The sequence below is a fragment of the Halichoerus grypus genome, chromosome 10 (genome assembly GCF_964656455.1).
Source record: "Halichoerus grypus chromosome 10, mHalGry1.hap1.1, whole genome shotgun sequence".
Lineage (NCBI taxonomy): Eukaryota > Metazoa > Chordata > Mammalia > Carnivora > Phocidae > Halichoerus > Halichoerus grypus.
In genome coordinates this window covers 55576873-55599656 of record NC_135721.1, presented here as the reverse complement: position 1 = coordinate 55599656, position 22784 = coordinate 55576873, and the positions used below count along the sequence as shown (strand labels likewise).

Here is a 22784-nt window from a genome sequence, read left to right as displayed (position 1 = left end):
TTCTCTTCCAGTTTTTTTTTAGGAGTCACTTTTACTTCCTAGCTATGACTTTTAAAAATTTAGATATAATACACATACCATAAAATTTACTTTTTTGAAGTGCACAACTCAGTAGTTTTTAGTATATTCCTAAGGTTGTACAACTGTCACCATTATTTATTGCAGAATATTGTTATCACCCTGAAAGGAAACCCAGTAGCAGTCACTCTTCATTTCATCTCCCCTTCGACCCCAGAAACCACTACTAATGCAATTTCTGTCCCTATGGCTTTGCAAATTCTGGACATTTCATGTGAATGGATGTGGCCTTTTGCGTCTGGCTTCCTTCACTCAGCATAGTTTTCAAGGCTCATTCATGTTACAGCATGTGCCAGTACTTCATTCCTTTTTATGGCCGAATAATATTCATTGTGTGGACAGACCACATTTTGTTATCCATCAGCTGACAGACATTTGGGTTGTTTCCACTTTTTGGCTACTATGAATAATGCTGCTATGAACATCTGTGCACAAGTTTTTGTGTGAACAATGTTTAACCCAATGATAAACTTTTAAAATTACACCTGTTTTCCTAAAGTATCTGTTATGATATTCAGAATGGAAACAAAACTTTTTCTTCAAGTGAAAATGTTTGTGAAAAGATATGTGAATGGAGAGATCAGCTATCACCACCTAAACCCACTGAATAATCTTAGGCAGCACAAAGCAACACCTAGCAAGTACTCTGCCAACAAAGATGGGCCTAAATCTATTAAGAGCAGCCCTATCAAAGAGAACTTTCTTTGATGATGGAAAAGTTCTATAAACTGTGCTAGTCAAAACAATAACCACTAGCTAGTGAGAATAAGGAACTGAATTTTAAATTTTATTCAAATTTAATTATTTTAAATTTAAATAGCCACATGGGGCTAGTAGCTACCATAAGAACAGCAGAGTTCTGGGCTTCCAATTACAGTAACACGAGGGATAAAGGAAAAGTTTAAAGTCACCACAATGAAGCAAAGTGACAAATCTAAAATGTTGGATAATCTATATGACAACTGCCCAAGTTCTGCAAAAAGTAAGACATGAAAAATACATAAATAAAAAAGGAGGTTGGAAAAACTCTAGATTAAGAAATTAAGCAGCAAACAACCAAATGGAATGTATAGACCATGTCTGAATCCTGATTCAAAACAACTGTGATACCACACTTCTGAGACAATCAGCAAAATTTATTTTCTAAGCTGACGATGGCATTGTTATTTTATAAGAAAATGTCCAGTTTTTATTTATTTACTTTTTAAAGATTTTAAGTAATCACACACAGCGTGGGGCTCAAACTCACAACCCCGAAATCAAGTCACATGCTCCACCAACTGAGCCAGCCAGGCGCCCCCAAAATGTCTTTTTAGAAATGCATATTAAAGTATATAGGAGTGAAGTGACACATTTGGGATTCGCATTACAACACTCCAAAAAAGAGAACGGGAAGAAATGAAATCAGTGTGGGCAAGTCTCCATAATGTTGAATGTAATGTGTACATGGAATTAAAAAAAAGATCGAAGAAAATTGTCAAATGTGTCAGAGAGTTCCAAGTGTCTAGAGGTAGCCATGTTGACTTCCTCATATAGTCACATTTATGCACATGCAGAATAACTGAGTAAAAGGATATTTTTAAAGCACTGAATGCAATTTGACAAAATGCTGGTCACCATTACTAGGCATTCATTTCTTAAAAATCTTATTTATTTACTTCTTTCTAAATGAGTGCCTAGTAAGTATCAGGTATGACAGAAAGAGGACGGAGAACAAAATGAGTGCAATAAACATTCACTTAGCACTCCCACATGACAGGTACTTTGTTGGAAATACTATAAATGCTTTCTTAGAATTTTTATAAGTTCCTAAATGTGCCTTACTTGCATACCTCTGAGCCAATACACATTCTCTTCCTTCTGTCTAAATTTTCAGTATTTCTTTCTGCATACCTCCTAATCCCTAGCCCCTGGGTCACAATTTTTATTCATTCTTGGATTTTGAGCTCAGGCAATACTGACTGTCCAAACGTTCTTTAACTCTTGGCCAATAGTTAGAGATTCTTCCTTCTGTGCTCCCATAGCTTATACATTTCATTATTATACCTTGTGCAGCTCATCTCTATTCTAGAGGCCCGGGAATCAGTATTTTTTAAATGCTTCCCAGGCAATTCTGCTGTGTGGGAAGGCAGTACTGAAAACCTGTGACTTAGGGCCGCCTGGGTGGATCAGTCGTTGAGCGTCTGCCTTTGGCCTGGGTCATGATCCCAGGGTCCTGGGATCGAGCCTCGCATCGGGCTCCCTGCTCCCTGCTCAGCAGGAAGCCTGCTTCTCCCTCTCCCACTCCCCCTACTTGTATTCCTGCTCTTGCCGTCTGTCAAATAAATAAATAAAAAATCTTGAAAACCTGTGACTTAGATCAACAAGCATCCCAGAGAAGATTTTCTTCGAAACAGACACCTCAGGCTGTACTCATTTTCATCAAGAGATGCCAGATTCTTCCCACATACCTAGCATTGCTGATTTAATATAGGGATGATTCCTGATTTTAATATTTGCCAATTTAATAAAAATTAAGTATTACCTAGTTTTAAAGTCCTTTAATTACAAATAAAATTGAACTTTTCATATTTACTGTCAATTTGTGTTTCCTCTTTTGTGAACTGCCCATTCGGTTATTTGCCCATATTTCCATTAGGACAAACATCCTTTTCTTATTTAGTACGTAAGTGTGCTTTATATATTGAGAAGATCATCCCTTCATATTTTTTTGCTAGTATCATGTTTTCTAACATTTTCATGCACTTGACATTAATTTTAATGCAATCAAATTTAACAATCCTTTCTTTCCTGATATGTTTCCATGTTAGAAAGTATTTTCACACAAGATTAAAGAGCCACCTATGTTTTATTCTAGTAGTTCCTTGGTTTCACTAGCTGTTACATATAATAAAATTATATTAGGGGTGCCTGGGTGGCTCAGCCAGTTAAGTGTCTGCATTTGGCTCAGGTCATGATCCCAAGGTCCTGGGATTGAAGCTGCATCAGGCCCCCTGCTCAGCGGAGAGCCTGCTTCCCCCTCTCCCTCTGCTGCTCTCCCTGCTTGTGCTCTCTTGCGCTGTCAAATAAATAAATAAAATCTTTAAAAAAAAAAATTATACATTTTTTAAATGATATTCATTAATACGGTCACTCATCAGAAAAGTCACAGTAAGTATCTGACATGCTATCAAGCTCACAGTGGCGAATTTTAAGTTTTCTAAACTTCTAATCTTCCCTTGAAGACTAGAAAGCTTGAATTTTATTACAGACAGCAAATGCCATCAGATATTTTCCTTGAAATGAAAGTCTCAGTTCATTTGAGAAAATGTCTGCCCAATACCATCAAATTATACATAACTAGTTTGTCAGTTGTTCTTTCAAGTAAAACAAAAAGAAACAAATTTAAAAAATGAAAAAAGCTGCTAGTTCAGCTCACAACTCAACTATGCAAGTGCTTTTATTTTCCTCAAGACAACCAACATAATTCAGTCTGCAGTACACGTGCTTTATATGTACTCCTCATTTTTCTCACACAGAACATTTAAAAAAGAATACTCAAGGATCACGATTTTTAGAAATTATTCATTTCTACTGTTCTCATCAGACACTCTTAAGTGAAAACTCCCCCCCGCCCCGTGAATAAATACAGGTAAATACCATGACTATGAGTACAGTTCAGCACTTAGCACTGCCTTAATGTGGTGCTGAGGCACCAGCAGTTTTGTCCACCACTGCATCTGCATCATGAGAGCAGATGTCAACACAGTGAAAAAGGCAAATGTCTTTTGTCTTAGTACTAAGTAAGTACTTACTTAGTAAATACTAATGGCTTAGTATTATTAGGATAAAAGTTTTAATCTCATGGACCCTCTGAGAAAGTCTTGATGATCCCCAAGGGTCTTTGGTCCATACTCTGAGAACCAATGACCTAGACAGCAAGAAGGAAAACATGCTAAATTTGAAGGCAGTTGAGAAAGACTATGAAGGAGACTGTGGGTTCTATTCAGTAGATTTAAAGTTATATACCTCTTCATAAAGTGTAGCATATAAAACACTATGTATGCCATTGTCAAAAAAAAAGTCTGTATCAGGCCCGGCTTTTTCCTTTATTCTACCAAAATTTTCCTTGAAGATTCATTTTTTCATCAAGTCACTTAAACACAGGCCAACTATTTGAACTCTACCAAGAGTATTAGACATTCTAACTTTATAATCATGCTTAGCTGAATTTCTTTTAAAAGCAACAGCATTTCCTCTACTTAAGAGTCCAAGGTATCACTGGGAATATACACTTGGAGGCTTTTAAATATATAAATTCTGGAAGAACTACTTTATTCTGAATAAAATTGTTTAATCCTTTATCTACCTAGAAAACACACACAGCATGAATTTCTTTAAAGGCATTTCAATTTCAACTTACTGCAAACCTAAGAAGGAGGCAAGACTTTCCAACCCCAGAGTCGCCAATCAGAAGTAACTTGAATAAATAATCACTGCAAAAAGAAAAAGAGGATCACATTAATAACAAGCATACTGCATTCTAAGTTCTACAACAAAAATATAGCCAACAATAGCTCACTTGAGGACTTCTAAAAGGCCCATGAATGGCTTCAGAAGCCCAAACTGCAACCAACAGCAGAAGCCCTTTTCATGAATCACTAAACATGACAGAATTATGTAAAAGGTAAGCAATGCCACCCATGATCTCTTGAGATCAATGAACTTCTACTTCCAAGGAAAGAATGAAAGAAAATATAAGTAATGTGTACTCTTGGAGAGCCCAAGAGACTTATGCTAGATAAATTCCACTCCTCTGCAGTATTAGAATACAGGGAGTTAACTTTCCATTGTTCTTGCCAATGAAACATAAATCTCTCCTTCAAATTCCGAGACCAGATCATTATTTCATAGCAATCCTCCAAAGGGGCTTTTACGATCCTTTCCTAGCATCTACCTGGAATTCTCCCCATTTAAAAAAAAAGGGGGGGGATCATTTAAATTCTAAAAACCTGTATTAAAAAATATTTTCGACTAGAGATGTGGTAAAATCAAATGCTGTTTACATAAACATACTTTACCAACTTTCTAAGTTTGTATTAAAGCTTTCTTCAGAAACTGAAAGCTAGGCTCTATTTACATACATTAACCTCCCAGGCCTAACTCAAAAACCAGCCCCAGGGATTCCTTCCAAGAACAGGATTCCTTCCTGGACCTAAAGACAACATACTGCCCACGGCCTCCCAAGGAGTCCCTCACAGATCCTTTTCAACTTGGACCACTGCTATGTATTCTTTTAAGTAATTTCAAAAGGACCCCAAAATTGAGAATTTACATATTTTTTAAGGAAACCTATTCATGATTTTCAGTTTTGTCCTTTGTGATTTAAAAAAAAATGATACTTGAACTTAAGATGAAACCCAAATATCACTCACAATTTAAATTTAGATGACAGTTATCATTAGTTAAATGTAAGCAAGATATAAAACTTTCAGAAGTAATCATCTCTGTGGATATTCATCAACTGCTACCTAAGTTTACATAGTAATACATATCACTTAAAAAATTTTTCTAGGTTTACCAAGTTATCATAATACATTTATTGTTCCTAATTATATCTGGAAAAAAAAAGAATTAAAAAAAAATCCAAAGTGCCCTTAATCAGCAACAAAATAAAAATCACAGAAGGAAATAAGAAGCTTTTAAACAAGTCATTAGGAAGAGGACTGAAGCACAGGATGAACTAAATAACATCCTTTCCAATTTGAGATCCTAAAGAAAAAAGGAAGGGGGAAGGGGTAATAATTGTAAAATTTGCCCTTAATAAATAATACCTAATACCAAACAACTTTTATTAGCCAGTAAAGCTGCTAACTGACTTTAGTACTATTGACACCCTCCTTTGAAAAGCTAAATAAATTCTTAAGAATGATGAACACTGAACATCAGCAATGAGTACATGGTACATGTTAACAATTTACATTTCAGTTAGCAAGAATAATCTCACCGTTAATATTACTTCGCTTTTAACAGAAATGTAGACACAACAAATGCCCTGAATTTACCAATCTCCCAGAGCACCGTGCCAGGCATCCAGTAAACACTCAATAAAACCCCCTGAAATGGCTGTACTGTAACCCATTACAATAAAGGACAGCACTAGGCCACAAATATTCACTACCTTAAAGATCAACTTCTCTATTTCAGAGTAACCATAAGGCTGGCAAAAGAAAAACAGGAATGCCTCCTAATAAGTGTTACAAATTACATTATGGCTAAATGAAATTAATAGTCAATTTTCTAAAAATCAACTTTTTTAATGATCACATTCACTTTAACTTTTAAAAAGTGTTATTTTAAAACATTTATGAGTTTGATAATTTAAGGTTCACAGCTATTATAAATAATATGAACAGTTAGCACTCTTCTCTGCAATGAGATAATTATTGCTAAAGACTACTTTGTTCTCTCCCAAACCATCAGCTTTACTAACATGACAAGAGACATGGAGGAGAATGGCAAACAAAATCAATCTTACAAACTTCTTCCTCTTGTTGAATAAACATACCTGAAGAGTGTGATCAATAGCATGTTACTTGCATTGGGACATTTAAAATTACCTACCACTAAAAAATAAAAAAAAAATAAAATAAAATTACCTACTACTGTGGTAGCTTATTTCTAAGTTATTAATATTCCGAATGTTCAAGAGAATTCAGAGATTTGAGACTGCTTAAAGATATTTCTCTATAATTTATAAAACAGAATACAGTAAAAATGTTGACAAAAATATGCAAATCTAAAAATACAGAGCATAAGGTGAGAATTCTGGTATAAAGTCAAGAATAATTTAGCAAATGGTGAGACTTTAAATGTATTTTTCCTCTATTCCCCAAGAACTTGGATCAGTCTACAATATAATTTGACTTAAGTGAAAAAACTGTATTATTCTAGTTCGGATATCTATAGTCACTACTGTAATAACCACTCTTCTACTTTAGATTTTCTAGTAAATCCTATTCACCGTTCTCAAAACTTCCTCTAGTCTTTTTCATGTCTATGTCTAATTTACTATGACACTGAATATCTTCTCCCCCTCAGTAGCCTGGAATCTATTTTTCCCCACTCTTATGTCTGACATATCTGTGAGTGTGAAGATAAACCAACTCATTCTTCTGTGTATCCAAAATCTAGCATTGTGTCTTTTACAAAGCACGTGCTAACAGATCAGAGAACATTTTAACTTTGCATTTTTAATCAGATTCTCTCGTGAGATACAACTAAAGAAGACCTACAGCCATCCTTGATTAACATTTTGGGCAAAAACTAGGGGAAAAAATGGATGGGGAGATGGCATGTCAAAAGGACACAGGAGCCAACCTGAAAGTTCTGTCACTGGTCAAGGCAGAATAACTCGAGCCACAAAATAAACCACGTATTGGGTTATAAGCCAAGAATAAAATAAACATCCATGAGTTCATAGTGGTATCAAGTATTAAATAAATAAATGGGAGAAGAGACCAATCTTCCTGACAGGAGTCTAAAAATATGTGTAGAAGGAATTAGAGAGGAAGAAATTCATTAATAGATCACCACAGTAAGAACTGCTGCAGGCAAAATCCACCGGTGAATCCTAAGATTTGTGAATAAACTTTAAGGAAAAACAGGATATTTACATGGCCTCAAAGTATGTCCCCGCCAAATATTTATTACTGTGGTGGCTTTAACATGTGTCCACAGATTCTCTGAATACTCCTCCCTCTAGGAGATGGACTTAATTCCGTTTTGTTGAGTGTGGGCTCTTAATGACTGCTTTCTAAGAGTATGGAAAAGGAAATATAGTAACTTTATAATGGAGAAACCTGAGAGCCAACACTTTAAGTGATTAAGGTGAATATCACCAGGAATAAGTCATGTTGATATCATGTACCCTCTGATATGATGTGGCGAGTAGAGTACTTCACCTTTATAGTATCTTCCCCAAAGTCCATAACCCCAGTCCAATTATGAGAAAACATCAGACAAATCCAAATTGAAGGACATTCTACAAAATACCTAATAGTACTCTTCAGAAGTGTCAAGATCATGAAAAAGAGGAGACTGAGAAACTCACAGACTGAAGGAGGCTAACAAGTAGAACCAACTAAATACAACATAGTATCCTGGACTACATTCTGCAAAAGAAGACGGACATTAACAGAAAAACTGAAGAAACTGTAATAAAAGTCTATAGTTTAGTTAATAATGTACCAATATTAATTTCTTAATTTTGATAAATGTACCTTGGTATGAAAGATGTTAATATTAAGAGGAAGCTAGGCGAAGGGTATACAGGAATTCGTGTACTGTTTTTACAACTCTTCTATAAATCTAAATTTATTTCAAAATAAAAAGGTTTAAAAAAATAAAGTGTGAGGACATTAGTGAAATGGGTACAAAACAACAATCTCTTTGATAAGCTAGCTCTTGATATTTTTTAAACATAAGAGAGACATTTTGTGTTTTCTCAAGTTAAATCAACAAATCATAAATCATGCTGGAATCTATAAAATAAAAACTTAATAGCTGCTTTTCAGGCACAAGTATTTTTATTATCAGGGAAAACTCTTCTGAACTGCTGAACTTATAACAACACAAGCATTTTAATTTAAAGAGGAGATAATTCAGTGAGAAAGCTAAGAAAGTTAAGGTAAGACTGACACAGATTAAGGCTAGACAGGGGTAGATTTGGGGAAATTAACAGCCTTTAACAACTGGATGGTGGGGCATCAAAGATAATAGCAAGTGAAAAACTTTTTGCTATCAGTTTCTCCTGTAAGTCAATTCATGGTCTACTTTAGCAATACTGGAGATTCTTTATTTCCATTATTTAAGATCTGGACATAATCTGTTTTTTTCTTTTTTTTAAAATATTTTATTTATTTATTTGACAGAGAGAGACAGCGAGAGCAGGAACACAGGCAGGGGAAGTGGGAGAGGGAGAAGCAGGCTTCCCGCGGAGCAGGGAGTCTGATGCGGGGCTCGATCCCAGGATCCCGGGATCATGACCTGAGCCGAAGGCAGACGCTTAACAACTAAGCCACCCAGGCGCCCCTGGACATAATCTTGATACCTCTACCATTTTTGTATGCAAGCACTAACAGAAAATTTTCTGTACCTTTAAAAAAGACACTATTGTGAGTATGAAGCATTATACTTTTAAAAAGTTACTAAAATAAACTTTGGTTCAAAATTCTACTTAGGTAAAATGGTTTCCTTCTCATGAAGTTACCAAACTGCATACATAAAATATGTAGTAAGGAAAGAATCTGCTTATGTCTGAATCTAAAATGCTACTGGGAATTCTAAAATTTCTAAAAAGACTGTCTATGTGAAACACTCTTATGTGAAAAGATTACATTTTGTTTAGTATAACCCATTTCACATGTTTTTTTTAAATTTTCACATACAAAAAAAATATGGGGGAAAATGGGCACTTCTAAATTTTAGGATTGCAATTGATATTTTCTTCTTTATACTTTTTTCAAAGTCTGCAGTAAGCTCTTCTTACTCTTATAACAAAAAAGAGGAAAAAGTGTTAATCAGAGGGATTTTTCAAAGACAACACCTTTGCAAATTTGTTCAGCATAACTGTCATAACACAAATGATTTCTAAGTAGGTAGAGTAGGACTGCGTTTATAAGCAAACAGCATTGGCACATTCCCAATATAGCCACAAGTATTTGAAGTCAACTTTTTGGATTAAATGAAAATAAACATTTTTTTCTTTTATGAAATAAAATTTAAATTATCAGATACAGTTCACATGTCAGTGAATACTTTTTAAGGGAAAGTTGACTGACATTAACAAAACTCTCAACATCCCACCCTTTGGAAGGAAGAAAAGACAAAAATAAAACAGCGGAGGGACTATAACATAAAGTTGTTTTTATCCACACACAGTACCCCCAAAATACAAATTTCATAATGTCACCTATAATATAAATATACCTTAGAAAAGGCCTACTATTTTTAAAAAGTTCAGTGGAAAGTAAATTTGTTTTTCATCTGGAACAAATTCACTTGCATGAAGGAATCCTGTTATTTTACCTTTTTATAAATGTCATACTTGAAAATAGCCTAAAACTAAGCTCACATATAAAATTTAAAACAAAATTATGACTATGATATCATGACATAGTGGCCAAACAAATTTTATTCACTATTAAGCTATACACGATTAGACTTTGGGGTATGGAATGATTAATTAAAATTTGGGCTGCAGTTAATTGTGTCTGACACCAATTTTTCTTCTTCACTCATTTTAAGTATGCTCCACAGAAAACAATTCAAAATTGACCATCAGGCTGGAGAAAAGAGGTAAGAACTTCCAGTTCCTTCACATGTTTCTACATTGTTTGAATTTTATAAAGCACGTATTACTTTAAGGGTTAAACTAAATAAAAAACAAAATAAACCTTCAGCCATGGACAAAAGCAGTCTGTTACTCAAGATAAACAGTCAAAATAATCAATTATCAAGAATCTGAGAGTACAAGAGTCATTCCTCCAAATTTAAGGAAATAGCCAAGCAATTTTTAAAAAACTGTCCCCATAATCTACTAAGGCTACACATTTTTCTTTGATATTTAGAAACAATTACTTTTCCAGGTTCCATTTTAGCTCTGTTTAGAACAGTGTTCCAAAAATTCAAAGCAGGAATTCTGAAAATGAAGGAAAGTTTGGTAGTGCTAAAGAAGTGGCAAGCCATACAAGAGGACAAGAGAATAGATAGACGGTCTCACAACCTATATAACAAGTATTTGCTGAAAACTATTCCAGGGAGGAGGTGTGTTACCCTCTACTTCTTCTACCTTTCAAAGCCTGCATGGGTTTTAGAGCTGGAAAGACCTGTATTTGAATCCAGATTCCATCGCATACTAGCTGTCAGATCTTGAGGCAAGGTACTCACTGACCACCATGAGCCTCAATTTCCTCATCTGTAATATATTCCATTAGCACCCTCTATCACTCAATTAAGCTTCTTGTCAGGATTAGAAATAATGCCTCTAAAACCTGTAGCACAGTATCTGGCACATTACAGGAGCACAGTACGTGGCTTTTATTATTATTCTTCCTTCCTCTCTCCAAACTGCAAGGTAACTTGATGAAAACCTTCAAGAGCTTTAACAAAAACTTTGAAGCTATTTATCCAAAGCTTCTGTTCAGATAGCTGACAAGATATCACAGGAGTTTACTATTGTAATCTAAAGTAAAAGTTTAAAAGTTACCCAACTAACAGTTGTAAGTACTATGATCACACCAGTCACAACTCCCAAAGCCTAGTAACACATAAAATAGTAACAGGGCCTGCAGCAATCGTGCCCTCTCCAGCAAAAGAAAGTCAGTTCTTTGCTTCACTTGCTTTACTCACAGAAAGATATTCATGACTTTTAAGGTCCCAAGTATAAATATTCAGGAACAGTCAGGAGGGTAGAAAAACTGAGAATGGATGCAATAATTAACTTCAAGCCTAAAGAAGCTTTAAATATCAACCCAACACAAGATGTGAAGGAGAAAGTCAAAGACAGTATGTACCTCGTAACATGTACTTCACAAACCCTTAACGTTTCTAAAAAGACCTCTCTAATCATGAATTTTAAAACAAACTAACCACAGAAATGTTAGTCACTTAATTAACTGGCTCAAATTTTAAAATCCTAGAGTTAACCACAGTAAATTAGAAACGGCATACTAGGACTGTGAAATCACAGGCCCTTGAGTTAAAATTCCAATTCTGCTAATTACTCTGAATGCCCTTAAGCAAGCCATTTAACTCTTCTCTGCCTCTGTTTCCCCATCTGTAAAACTAGGATACTATTTCTTCACAGGATTGAGAGAAAGAATGTACATACATAAAATTTCCGGCTGGTGGTAACAACTCAAATTGTTAGTTGTTGACCACATCCCATAACTAGCACCAAGGGTTCTGGAAGGTCCTGCTGTTCAGTGCTCTGTTACTCTCCAGCTAAACCAAACATAAGTAAAACTTTCTGTTAATGATAGAAATCATAGGCCTTTTCTCTAAATCTTTTGTGCTATTTTGCCATTCTATTCTTTCAAAGTATCACAAGATTTAATCTGTGCTAATACTATGATACTGATTATACTTGTTTAAGCATTAGTCATGTTCTTAACTAATTGGTAAGGACCTGGGAGCAGAGTCCAAGTTTCATAATCAAAAAAACACATCAAAAAACAGAGAAAGGGATGGCTGTTTCCTTTACCAAGCTTTCTTCTAAGGTTAAATTAACTCTGAGTGTGTGTGCATGTGCATGCATGTGTATACACACACATATAGGTATGCATTTACCGGAAGATTTTTTTTAAATCTGTATTGAAAAAATTGTTAAAGTAGACAAAAACAGACATAATTGTGTGATGATTAATCACATGTGAGAAAAGCTTTAAAATTGAAACCACTCGCCACTTACATATATTCTAACATTCTTTATTAGAATATACATGTCAAATAACATCTGCATAGTACTGTACAGTTTACTCTGGAGACTCAGAACTGAGGTGGTACTAATCACATTGTATGGATAAAGAAACAGGCTCAAAACTCATAAATAACTTGCAGAGGTAAGTGGCAGTCTGAACTTAAATCTAGGGTTTGTAACTCCAAATGCCGTTTTTTATCACACCACATTCCTTCAATGATATATTTTATATACTCAGATGATAAAAATATCAGTAAGTTAAGTCATACATACAAAACCTATCAGAATGAATCAAACCATCTATGAACTAGCACACAGGACCTGACCAAAAATAAATAAAAGTGTGATTCACTGTTTAAATTAATTTAGAACATTTGCATTAAGTAGAGAATAAGTTAGCTCAGCTCAAAAAGCATGATAAATTTTAGAGTTCAGACTTCATTAGCTTTTAGTAAGTGATGAACCCAACTGCTCTTTATGAAGACAGGTGCTAGCTACCAATCTACAAATAAAGCATTAAATAATTATCCATAGTGTATCTTTCACAAAGTTGCTTCAAATGTCCTTTTGTAAACCTAGCTATTCAACTATTTTTATAAGTTCCATCAAACGCTTAAGACTATATTAAACTTGGCTAGGCATTTACCCTAACTACATCCATATGGATTCTGAGGTAGCAAAGATACTACAGAGATGACCTATTGCTCTTAATGGGAATGCTAATGTTCTGTGAACTTAGTATGCCTCTGTTTCGATGCTCTTGGAAACAATTCATATATTAAAAACTTAATGAGAAACAGAAAGGTAGCATTTTAAAAAAAGAAAGAACAGAATAGGTCATCAAAATAAAGCATGCCCAAACACAGCTCATATTTGAAAACTAATTAGTTCAGGATACCAGATTTTAAATTAAACTGTCATTTTTAGGTTTTCACATTTTGAAAGAGTGGTAATAAACATTCTCTTTTCTGTTTTCAATCTCCTAAATCAGGCATTCTTAAGGCTCATGAATAGGCTCAGGAAAAAAAAGCAGCATGCACTTTTATGCAAAATGTTATGAGCACGTATGCACAAAGGGAGCAGGTCCACAGAGTTCATCAAATGCTTCTAGGGGTACATGACCATAAATGGGTTAAGAATAACTGCCCTATATACCCAAAGCCTGCAAGAACACTAATTCAAAGGGACACATGCACTCCTATGTTTATAGCAGCATTATTTGCAACAGCCAAGATACAGAAACAGCCCAAGTGACCATCGATTGATGAATGGACAAAAGATGTAAAAAATATACATTTATATATAATGGAATATTATTCAGCCATAAAAAAGGAATGAAACCTTGCCATTTGCAACAACATGGGTGGAGCCAGAGTATAACGCTAAGCAAAATAAGTCAATCAGAGAAAGACAAATACCATATGATTTCACTCAGATGTGGAACGTAAGAAACAAAACTAATAAGCAAAGGGGAAAAAATGAGACAAATCAAGAAATGGGTTCTTAAATAAACAGTTACCAGGGGGGAGGGGAGTGGGGAATGGGTGAGATAGGTGATGGGGATTAAGGAGTGAATTTGTTGTGATGAGCACCAGGTGATGTATGGAAGTGTTGAATTGCCATAGTGTACACCTGAAACTAATATGACACTGTTAACTAGAATTAAAATAAAAACTTAAAAAAAAGAGTAACTGCCCTCAATCAAGTTGTTGGACAATACAGGCAGAGTGGAAAAGACAAAGAATAATTCCATTTAAGTACTATTGTTATTCAAAGGAAATACATTCAGACAAGTTGAATCCATCACTGTTTCTGGAAAACTTCAGTTACATAATGTATTCAACTTCACTTGTAAAGCTCACTAGTTTGAAGGGCAGCCTGCATAAAATGCCCCGTGTGAAGACCTTATGCCAAGCAGAGTAAGCACTTGTTAAGTACTAGCTACTATTAAAAAACAGTGTTTCCGAAGGTGTTCCCCCTTGTGAGCAAAGGCACTTACACTTAACACTACCTGTCAGAATTAGGAATCTACAAACAAGGAACAGAGTAAACTTAATCAGAACCTATCACAACCTTGGATTTAATAAAGCTGAGTGTTCTGACCACCTGAGCCAACCAGCCACAAAACTACCAAGGAAAGCTTCATTTCATACTTCTCCTTTGTACCCCATTTCTTTAATTATTAAAGTCAGTCAACAAACCAACACTTGTTCTCTTGCTCCTCAAGACTATTATTTTTTTTCAAATATCACCCCACCATTACCCTTTTATAATCTGAAACACTCACAGAGCAGTTCCAAAGAAAAGCCAAGACCTAGGTGTTCTTCCCTAAATTCTATTCTAGACATCAAAGAAGCAGTACCAGCTCCACCTTCTACAGGAAAACAGTGGAAGAGTCTGACCACTCCCTTCTCCCTGTAAGATTAAAAAAAAAAAAAGGCATTTTTGCCTAACTCTTTTATTTTTATTTTTAAAATATTTTTATTTATTTATTTGACAGAAAGACAGCGAGAGAGGGAGCACAAGCAGGGGGAGTGGGAGAGGGAGAAGCAGTCTTCCCATTGAGCAGGGAGCCTGATGCGGGGCTGGAACCCAGGACCCTGGGATCATGACCTGAGCCGAAGGCAGACGCTTAATGACTGAGCCACCCAGGCACCCCTTGCCTAACTAACTCTTACTAAAACTCCAAAACTGAGTTCAGACAGAGTGGTAAAAAACTGATAAGCAACACATCTAAAATATCCCATGCACTGGCATCCAATACCCATTTTTGGCTTATTTTCATCTTCAAATACTCAAAGTACTTTTTAGCAAACCTTAAAAAAAAAATCTCAAAAACTTTAAGAAGGATTTTATTTGACCTTAAATATTTTCATATATTAGAGACAAAAGTAGACAACATTAGCAAAAGCAATCTATTCTTAATTATTAAAAACGGAACTATTACAACTGCAAATAGTAAAACCATCATAATCGTATAGTCAAAAGTGGCCAAGAAAACATATGTACACAAGGGATTGCTAATAGGATGTGACTATAACAAAATGTCAGACCACAAATTACTAAGATTGCTTCCAGAATAAAAAAGACTGAACTATCCAAGAAATAAAATCACTTATAAAGCAAAATTCTCTTCAAAAGTCAATTAAAGTTGTCAAGAGAACATTTGATTCTGAAGCTCTTCCATCTTTAACATTATTTTTTAAACTTTAAAAATTTTATTTGGAGTATGTAAGAAACTGTCAACAGCTCCCATTTTAATGTAATTATGAAAAAGAAGAAATTTTTAAATGCAAAATTTCAGTTATCTTCAAATGATCTTACAAGATCATCTATTCACACAAAACTCTGAAGATTCATTCTGTGGAGATTCTATACAGCTCCTAGAAACTTACACTACCCAAAGAATCACATCTGCTGATTCTCTACAGACATTATGAAATCATATACCCAATAGTGAGAATACTGGTTATTATTCTTCTTTAAAATTTTCTGAATTTTTCAAACCACTACCAACACCACCAAAAAGTCATCAAGACAACCAACAAAAAGGCAACTTACTTTTAGTTGATTTATGCTTCTTTTCTAATAAAAAAAAGTTCTAAATAAAAATTATAAAGCCAATTATGACATACTTAATGAAATTATACTGACAGACAATAAGACTGATTAAGTTGCTTTTACATTCAAACCCTTATATTAAAAGACAGATTAATTCAAAGCACAGTGCTAGCAAAAAAAAAAGTCAAATGTTCCTTAAGTCTACTATGACAGAAGAGCTGTTTATAAGACTGATTAAATCTTGAGCCATAATCTTAAACATCACTCCGGAGCCATATTAAAAAACAAAACAAAACAAAAACAAGGCATTTACTATAAAATTTTTCTGCATTAAAGAACTACAGTTGATCCAAGTAGACTACTATAGTCCTTCCTATTATAGTTAACTGGTATATCCATGATAGGTACACATACTTCATTAACACATTCCTTATAGATGAAGTAGCTGAAATGATTTCCTTGACACTAAAAAATCCACTAAAAGCTAATGGATTAGAAAAAATGTTTCTGGTATGAGAATAATGTTAAGCATTTCTTAACCAGTATGCTGAAATAATCACTGCCCGCTTCACCACCTAGCTCAGAAAAATCAAAATCTTTCTTCACATCTCCAGAAAAAAGAAAGCTCTGATCTTTTCCATCTACTTTTTCCACTATTCAGATTCCACTTCCAGTTGCTTTTTCTTTTTGTTTGTACTTGAAATTCAGACAAGTCAGTCATTACCCTTAATTTCTATACCATAAAGATAATCCAGGGTTGTCATTTCTCTCATACTAGCCAAATAACATAGAAAGTAGTCAAAGGGACAGCTTAAAATTTAACCATTGACTGATATTATTTCTTATTCTCCTCACTCCCAAACCAAGCTTAGCCAAATAACATAGGAAGTAGTCAAAGGGACAACTTAAAATTTAACCTTTGACTGATATATTTCTTTTTCTCCTCACTCCCAAACCAAACTTACAATTTAAAGATCATAAAGTAAAAGCATTCAATAAAAAAGCTACCAACAGGTAATCGTTTGTCGACCAATAATCTAAAATCCTGTTCTTTCTGACAGAACCAAACCTCTTTTGTCAAGAACCCATTTCATTACCACATTCAGTGGCACCCATGAAGAGTTCTAAATGTTTCCAAAAGGAATAAATTAGTAGATGATAAACCAAAACCAAGGAACATTTAGATTGCACTTTTAAATATTATCTAGTATACTACCCCCTTTCACAGCAGCATATAATGCATGTGCTACAACAAACATGTATTATAATGTATAATATACCTAACATATATGTAGCTATAAATGCTAGCTATTAAGACATCATGGAATCATGAAAGGCACTCACCCATTGAAAGTTTTAATTTAAGAAAAAAATTAAGATTTTAAAGTTTAGAACAAGGTATTAAAGTAAACGGACTTGTATTCAGTGATAAAACTCTAAGAATTTTTTTCCTTCTTTTCTCTATTTTCCAATTTTTCACTAATTACTTTTATGACGGTAACAAACTTCATTAAAGACAAAACGAAAAAACTGCTGAAGTCACATTGTTAAAAATCTGCCTGCTGGTTGCCCTTGTGACCTTCCCTAATAAAATATCCATCACCTCCTCTCCAAATAATTTTCAGTAATGCTCCTCCAAAGGTTTTTCCAAACTCCTATTTTATAGACACTGTCTAGAATATAAATATAGTAGATCTGGTACTGGCATAGCCGATGGCAGAAAAAGTATAAAAATGTCTGGGTTTGATTCTGTTAAGGTCATTAATCTAACCGATGGTTTGGCACTGTATATACTTAAGAATTGCTATCACTGCCATTTATTAACCATTCTTCCTTCTTCCCCCTTGAGAAATCCTCCTCATTCCCTACTACTTCTCTAAATCTGCTAATAATTCCCTTAGAAGTCTCCTTTCTATAAATTTTTCCTGAACCAGACTAGCCAACCACAGCCCTCCACCCTCCTTTGAAATCTTCTTGCTCCTATCCATCCTGCACATGTGGAACAAACTAGATCTACTGGTATTTGACATATGTAACAATCTATTTTCTATATCCCATTATAAACTCCTTGAGGGTAAGGATCATATTCCTAAATCCTAGCACTATTAGAATGTCATACATGATGACATATACCACCTAGAGTGCTCTTATGTTTTCTTTTACATACACTTGAATTTCACAACTACCCTGATAGGAATAATGACTCCTACTATCCTATTTTACAAAAGGAGAAACAAATTCAGAGGCTAATTTGTCATGGTTCTGTTCAACTAATCCTAAAGATCTATTTATAATACTAAGAATATGTAGCAAATATAAGAAACTCCCTGAAAAGAGGAGGTTTACAAGTCTCCATAAGTGGCAAATCCATGTACTTTATTGATGCCAGGAAAACCACCAAATTAGGGACCTCAAGTTCAACTCTCCCTAACTATGCAAAACCAACTCTGTCCTCGGAGTCCTTGATAAAGAAATTAAAAACTGCCAACATAGCAAATATGGCACTATGAGAACACTATCCTCAACTTCTTAAAGTATATAAAATTCTAATGGAATACAGTGGCTTCTGTTTAGTGCAAAAGGGGACATTTCAGCATCAAACCACCATATTACAAAACTTGAAGTCAGAATGCATTTTGCAAGAGCCATGTGACACACACATGACAGTCAGCTAAACTGATGGGTGGACCTTTTAGGGGAAATGTTTAGCAGTAATTGACCAAAGCAGCAAATACACTCAGCTTTTAAAACACTGATTTTTGCTTAAAAAAAAAAAAAAAAAAATCCCTCTCTCCCCCAAAGCCTTCTGACGCTGAAGAGGAATACCAATTAAATCTCCTCCAATCATTCATTAATTTATATACGTAAACTGAAGGAGGATTTTAAAGGTCCATTAAGGAGGAGCCCAACGAAGTCTTCCCAAGGAAAGTGAACACCAGTTCCCAGGAAAGGTGTCAGGTGTGTCACATATGCTGTGTTGACTTCTTGAGTAAGCAAGAAAAAGAAATGCATTAACTTTTCATGACACGTCATGGAACCTCACTCCCTATCTTCGAGCATTCAAGCAGGTAACCCAAAACCTACAGATCATAGAGCCCGTTCGTTTCTTTCAACTTGACAGCAGTCTTCCTTTACTTTGATAATATCAGAAAAATGTTCCTACGTCTTAGAGGTCTGTTTATTTTTTTTTCTCGACCTACAGAAGACAAAATGACTTCAGTGCCCTCTAAAAAAAATTCTCACAAATGCCCAGGTTTTCAGGAAGGCAAATGGGCCCCTTGAGTTCTTGAAGAACTCCAGGAAATAACTTAAAAAAAAAAAAAAAAAAAAAAACCCCACTAAAAATTTAAAATCTCTTCTCACCATCTACTCATTCCCCTCAATCCCACGCAGTCCTGAAAAGCATCCATATTACCTGCAACCTGGCCGGGAGGGTGAAAGAATAGAGCCAACAAGCTCAAGATTTACAAGTAGAGCTGGTTTCCACCCAGACGATTCTGACAGCTCCGCAGAGTGCGGGCGCAGGGTCTGACAGTGCCCTCTAGGAGAGCTCTCCCACCCTAGCCTCTCCCCTTAAAAACAAGTCTTCCTTCAAAAGTCACTGCCTCCGCGTGAAGCTACCCCTTCCCACCGCCCCACCACCGACTCCCAAACGCCCCAACCCCCTCAAAAGACTGTTCCTCCTCACCGGCCGGGCACTCAAGGCCTCCAACCTGACCTGTCCAGGCCCGGGCGGCTCACCCCTCCGGCCCGACCCCTCCCCCCGGCCGCCCCTCCTCGGTCAGACAATGGGGCCCGACTCCCGGCCGCCAGCATCTCCTGCCCTACCACCCTCACCTCACCGAGGCCGAGGCCCCCACCCCTGCCTCAGCCCTCCTCGCTCCCCTTAAGCTTTTCCAAGCTGGCCCACGGACCCAGCCGACCGGTGCTCTCCTGCACTCACTATTCGGGATTCATGCTGGACATGTCACTGCAGCTGCCGCCGCCGCCACCGCCGCCCTTGCTGCTGCAGCCGCCGCCCTGACTCTTCAAGCCACGGGTAATCGAGAGAGAGGAATGAGATAGGCTGTTCCGGGAGAGCAAACGTCTTCCCCCACTCCGTCCCCTTAGAACACAATCAGCAGCCGCCGCCACTCAGCTATCGCTTCCACCCAAAATGGCCGCCGGCGAACCAGGAAACAGGAAAGCCTTAGACCGAGGGGTCTTTACACAGCCCGGAGGGCGGCCGCACCGCGCGGCACGCCGGGAAAGAGAGTTCGAACACCGCAGTGGGCGCCGAAGACCTACGGCGACGCGGCAGCCGGGACTCAACTTCCCGCAAAGCTTCGCGCCTCTAGCGCATGCGTATTTGAGAGCTTGTCGCCCGCCCCATTCCCCACTCTCTCACCTCCCCCTCTTGCCCCTCCCTGCTCCCCGCCCCGCTGACTCGCTGGCTAGGACTTCGCTCGGACTCCCCCTAGCGGATTGGCTAAGACCGAGTGGCCCTGGTGATGTCATCAGTGAGACGTGGCAGGCGGGCGAGTCAGCGCCCCAAGGGGGAGGGGGAGGGGAGGAACAGAGGGCGGTGTCGACCGCGGACTGAGGTTGGGCGGGGGGCGGGGGGGAGGTGATCTGGGGACTCCGAATGGTGAGGAGAGAGGGTTAGCAATCAGAGCGAGTGCCTGAGAGCGGAGGCGGGGAAGGAAGGCAGGCTGGAGTATACGCCTGGCCAGTCCTTCCGCCTGTGCACCCTTGCCTGGCCGGACCAGCCTGAGGCTTGAGCTTTCCAGCTGATCTCAGTACGTCGGCGCTGAGGACAGAAGAGGAGTCGAGGGGCCTCTGTTGAGAACTTCGGGTCGCTGGAGAACACGAAGCCGTTCTTTCAGTTCTCTTCCTTACTCACCCAACCCCACTGGATCTGGTCATCGTCCAGTGTTGGCCGCAGACACTACCATTTTCTTTTATCATTTTTTACCATTTCTTTTCCAGCTCTGCTCTGATCACCTCAGTGTGGATATTACAGGAGCCTCTGAATGGAGGCTGCCTCTCTCTTCTCTGCCCCGGACCATTTGCACACATAGCCAGATTTATCTTCCTGAAAAAGCACTTCCATCATGATCCCACATTTTTCAATGGCTCCACTTTTCATGGACGCGATGCAGCCCTAAGTCAGCCAGAAATTCAAGGTCTTCCTGCCCTGGTCCCAGGCTTCAAGTTGAACTGTAATTTTAGTTATTTAATGCTGAACTGTTCTGCAAGATTGAAAAATAATAAGCGAGGGAAACATGCAATTCACCACTACATAGTGCCTAGAAACTCTGGGAGTAATATTAACATTTCTAAAACCTAATAGTCTTAACATTCTTTAATCAGCTCAGGAATTTAAATTTCCACTAAACTTTAACACATTATCTTGGGTTATTTAACTGCAAAGGGCATAGTATAATACATTGTCCAAAGTTTATCTTCCAACTTGTTCTAAGAACCAAGAAAATTATCTCTCAAGAGTGATTGCAAAATCACTTTAAATTACTGTGACACCATACTATAGAAAGAAGGCAGTTACTATTACCCACTTACTAAATATACTCCTTAACCCTGAAATTCTGCCTTTGTTGACAACCTCATCAAACAGCACACTGGAGTTCCTTCACATCATATTGGCTTCTGAAATGAACATGGTCACCACACCAGAAATACCCTGAGTGGATCAATGATAGACATTTAAAAAAAAAAAAAAAATGTTTATTACTCTGGACTCTTGTCCCTTCTTGCTTACTGTGATTTCACAGAAGAAAAACTCAAAATCTCCAAAGAACTTATCCTGAACTAAAAAATAGTTTGTAACTTGTCTCTACCCTTAGGAGGTACACCCCTAAACTTCCTTTAATTATCTATTTCCTTTCCCAAAAAAGAGTTACCTCCTAATTACTTTTAACTTCAGTGAGAGAGTAGTTGTAAGAATTAAAATAAAACAGTACAAAGCATATAACACCATGACTTTGGGGCACTTAACATTACCTCTCTCCTTCCCTTAACTGCCCTGGAAATTTTAAGTGCATGTGCTATATACCAAGAACAGAACATTTCATATCTTAGTTATGGTGGTGTAATATGTGAGGAGATCAGAGGCAGCTTAGCCTGGGAGTGGTGGGTGGTCCTTTCCTACCTGCTAGTACAACTTATGTCATTTACATTAAGATTTCCTTCCCAAACTAGAGTGTCAGTTTTGCTGATTCAAACTTCACTATATAGGTGTTTAAAAGTAACTGTTTTTGTAGTTCAGATTAATAACTCAGAATAATTCATCAAACTAGCATGCACTCTGTTGGCTGCCCCATTGCCGAATCAGAATTCTCCTAGGGCTATTTGTCCATTTATTCTTTGGCTCATCCTTTTCTTCCTTTCTTTTTTCTTTCCTTCTTTCCTTTCTTCTGGTCTGCCTTTCTTCCTTTTCTTCCTTTTTCCATTGATCAAATATTTATGACCTGGTACGTAATAAGTGTGTTTGAAACTTGTGCTTGGAACCATGAGCAATACAAAGGTGAGTGACTACAGCTCTCAGTCTGCCAGGCCTGTAGGGGAAAAGGCAAAAATACATTTAAATGATACGAGGTGTATAGGGACAAAAATCAGATCAGTGATTGCCAGGAACTAGGAATGGGAGGAGGGAATTGTCTACAAAGAGACACAAGGGAACTTTTTG

At 36.9% G+C, this 22784-nt stretch overlaps 1 protein-coding gene across 1 annotated transcript in view; it reads right to left on the bottom strand.

Annotated features, from left to right (window-relative positions):
• The window catches only part of RAB1A (RAB1A, member RAS oncogene family), a 28333-nt gene extending 8042 nt beyond the window's left edge, over positions 1 to 20291 (bottom strand). Inside the window, exons 1-2 of the mRNA XM_036095326.2 lie at positions 20043 to 20291; positions 4481 to 4553 (exon numbers count right to left, since the gene is read on the bottom strand). Coding sequence (XP_035951219.1) covers positions 4481 to 4553; positions 20043 to 20065 — 96 coding nt within the window. The 5' untranslated portion in view covers positions 20066 to 20291. The remainder of the gene's footprint in view (positions 1 to 4480; positions 4554 to 20042) is intronic.
• Between the last annotated feature and the right edge of the window lie 2493 nt (positions 20292 to 22784).